At 42.0% G+C, this 3,181-nt stretch overlaps 1 protein-coding gene across 1 annotated transcript; it reads left to right on the forward strand.

Annotated features, from left to right (window-relative positions):
- The first annotated feature begins 1,006 nt into the window (after positions 1–1,006).
- On the forward strand, positions 1,007–1,550 carry LOC108766868 (histone-lysine N-methyltransferase SETMAR-like). Its single transcript, XM_018516405.1, has one exon. The coding sequence runs from the start codon at positions 1,053–1,055 to the stop codon at positions 1,527–1,529; it is 477 nt and encodes a 158-aa protein (XP_018371907.1). The 5' UTR covers positions 1,007–1,052; the 3' UTR covers positions 1,530–1,550.
- The last annotated feature ends 1,631 nt before the right edge of the window (positions 1,551–3,181 follow it).

Raw genomic sequence — 3,181 nt, forward strand, 5'->3', positions numbered from 1 at the left:
AAATTACACTTGAACAGACTTGAAACACACTTTGACTCTGCTCCCGAGCAGAGGCGAAGTGCGTCGATTGAGTTTGAACAAAATTGTAAATGGAAAGCGACGTGTGTCGATTTGTGTCAAGTGTGTCGACTGTGTCTCCTAAAAGGAAAGCAGCCATAGTCGATTATTCTTCTCATATTCTACTGTGATTGGTTAATTTTCTACGACTTAAGACTCTACGATTGCTACGATTTCTATTGTAGACCCCGCTTTAAGACGGTCTTGAAATAAGAATCGACTATGAATACCGGCCTAAAATACGTTATTAAAGTGTATCAAGGCCATTCTACATTTGTCGTATCGTAGGCGTCGCAAGTCACAAGTTTGTTGCCTGAGCCAATCCGATGCTTCAATTTTAAAGTCGTATGATGCTTACGACGCTTTCGACGCTACGATATGACCAATGTAGAATGAATTTCTTTCAAAACAAACAGCATGTAATCATACACCTTAATGTCACTTCCGACAAGAAGAACGCCAAAGTGTACACTTTACCCCGGATCTACAATAGGGTTTTAAGCCTTAAGCCATAAGAAATGGGCGAATCACAGTCGCTTATTCTTCTCGGATTCGACTGTAATTGGTCAGTTTCTTACGGCATAAGGCATAAAACAACTATTGTAGATCCGGACTTACACTAAAGTGTACAAAGTATAAGCAAGAAGAACAAACCTAATAATATATACTAAAATATATGTTATTCGAAGGAAAGCAATTTGTTTTTGTTAGAGTTCTAGATATCAGAGAGGTGACAGGTGAGAAAATGGTCTGATTGGCTCGCTAAATCACGTGATTCAGCGCCATTTTCTTTCATACTACGGTATTGTAATGCTAGATGGATCCATATATTCGTTCGGTTTTTGTTAATAGTGCAAATTTTTTCCGAATATCTCCGGTTCTGGTTGCCTAACCGGGCAATCCAAATGTGTTTTGGAAAGGTGACAGTCCGCTCTTTTCATCATCAAATTTGGTTTCATTGGCATTAGTTTTGTTTGTGCTACAGGCCTGTAAACATGTTGGAGAATAAGGTGCATTTTCGGCACATTTTGCTTTATTACTTCAAGAAAGGCAAGCGAGCTGCGGAGGCCCACCGAAAGATATGCGGCGCATACGGGGACGATGTCTTAACAGAACGTGCCGCTCAGAAATGGTTTGCCAAATTTCGTTCTGGAGATACGAGTCTTGAAGATGGACCCCGCAGCGGTCGACCCACCGAGGTTGATTCGAATGATATCAAGGCATTGGTTGAGCAAGACCGGACGCTAAAGGTGCGAGAGATTGCGGAGACACTTAAAATAGGTTATGGAACCGTACAAAGGCATTTGCAACAGCTTGACTACGTGTCCCGCCTCAATGTCTGGGTGCCGCACAAGCTGACCGAGGAGAACTTGGCCAACCGCATATCCATCTGCAATTCACTTCTGAAGCGGCACGAAAGCGACCCGTTTCTCAAACGAATAGTGACTGGCGACGAAAAGTGCATCATCTAGGACAACATAGTGCGCAAGAGACCGTGGGGAACCGCTGGCGAGCCGCCAAATGCCACCCCGAAGGCCGGCCTGCATTCGAAGAAGATTTTGCTATCCATATGGTGGGATCATCGTGGTATGCTGTTTTACGAGCTGCTTTCTCAGGGAAAAATGATCGATTCGAAGGTCTACTGCACGCAGCTAACGAAATTGAATCAAGCATTGCGACAGAAACGTCCAGAACTGGTCAATCGCAAAGATGTCATATTCCATCATGACAACGTCAGACCCCACACTGCAATAATCACTCAGCAAAAATTAGTGCAACTTGGCTGGGATGTTTTGCCCCACCCATCGTATTCACCAGACCTTGCGCCATCCGACTACCACTTGTTCCGGTCCCTGCAAAACTCCCTCAACGGGAAATCGTTCGCTGATCAGACATCTGTGAAAACGTACTTTGACCGATTTTTCGCCTCTAAGCCCCAGACCTTCTATGGGAGCGGAATAATGAAATTGTTGGAAAGATGGCAAGAGGTCATCAACAAAAACGGAGAATATATCATTGATTAAAATTCATCCTTTGTATGAAAAAAACTTGTTTTATTTTAGCCTTCAAAAACCAAACAAATATATGGATCCACCCATAGCTCCAGAATATAATTTTACTTGTTAATAGGTTATATCATGGTGGAATAAACAAGGTGTACCATTCCCGTGGTTGCGCAGTAGCCACCAATGGGAAATTTGACCCGAAATGCAAAACACGAATGAACGAAAGAACACGATTTCGGGTCAAATATTTCATTGGTTTCCCCACCCCAGATTATCCCCGCCATTCACAGCCAGGATGCGCAATGGTACACCTTGTTTATTCCACCATGGGTTATATAGTCATAAGAAAGGATTACTATTAACTGTGATGTAAGAGTACTGTTATTTATTAAAATTTTTATTAAACATAAACTTTATTTGAAAAAGGAATATTTATCAAGTTTTTTTATCATTATTTTTCTTCCTCAGATGATGAAGTACTGTGTATATATACATGTAGTAATAAATATAAAAATAAAAAACAAAAGATAAAAAAAGGAGACAAAAATGATAATGTAAGTGTCATGCTCTACAATAGTTTTTCCACAAACATTTTCTCTCGTTTCCTGCTTATTTCATTATATGGCAGTGAGCAACAGTGAGTGCTCAAATTATGCTTTACTCATTACTTTGTGCTAAACTGCTTCCTTTTTTCATTTTTAAGATCCTGGATCGAATTCGATTGATGTGCACTCATTTGATGTAGCTCGGTGTCAGTGGCTAGTAACTTTTGCACTAGTGCCGAAACGGTGTGGTGTATGCGATCCGAGGGGTGGCACCCAGTTGGACACGGCTCAATTGGACACGAGCCACTCACAGCGCTTGAGACTACAAAGCTCCTAAGCACCGGTCGCTGTGATTGGTGGTGTCCAATCGAGCCGTGATCAATCGGGATCACTCCCGATCCGAATGTGGTTTTACTTGCTTTGATTCAGATCCAGTGTTCCTAGTAACTTGGCTCTCTCACTGCCCCGAATCAATGGGTGTTTTCCAACAACGTACACAGATGACACAGTGTAACACTGTGTCGTACACAAAGTGTTCCAACTATGACACAGTGTTACACTGCTCGACACTGT

This window comes from Trachymyrmex cornetzi, unplaced genomic scaffold (assembly GCF_001594075.2).
Source record: "Trachymyrmex cornetzi isolate Tcor2-1 unplaced genomic scaffold, Tcor1.1 scaffold637, whole genome shotgun sequence".
NCBI lineage: Eukaryota > Metazoa > Arthropoda > Insecta > Hymenoptera > Formicidae > Trachymyrmex > Trachymyrmex cornetzi.

Excerpts from the sequence above, each read along its gene's own strand:
- LOC108766868 (XM_018516405.1), top strand. The coding sequence starts at position 1,053 with ATGTTGGAGAATAAGGTGCATTTTCGGCACATTTTGCTTTATTACTTC.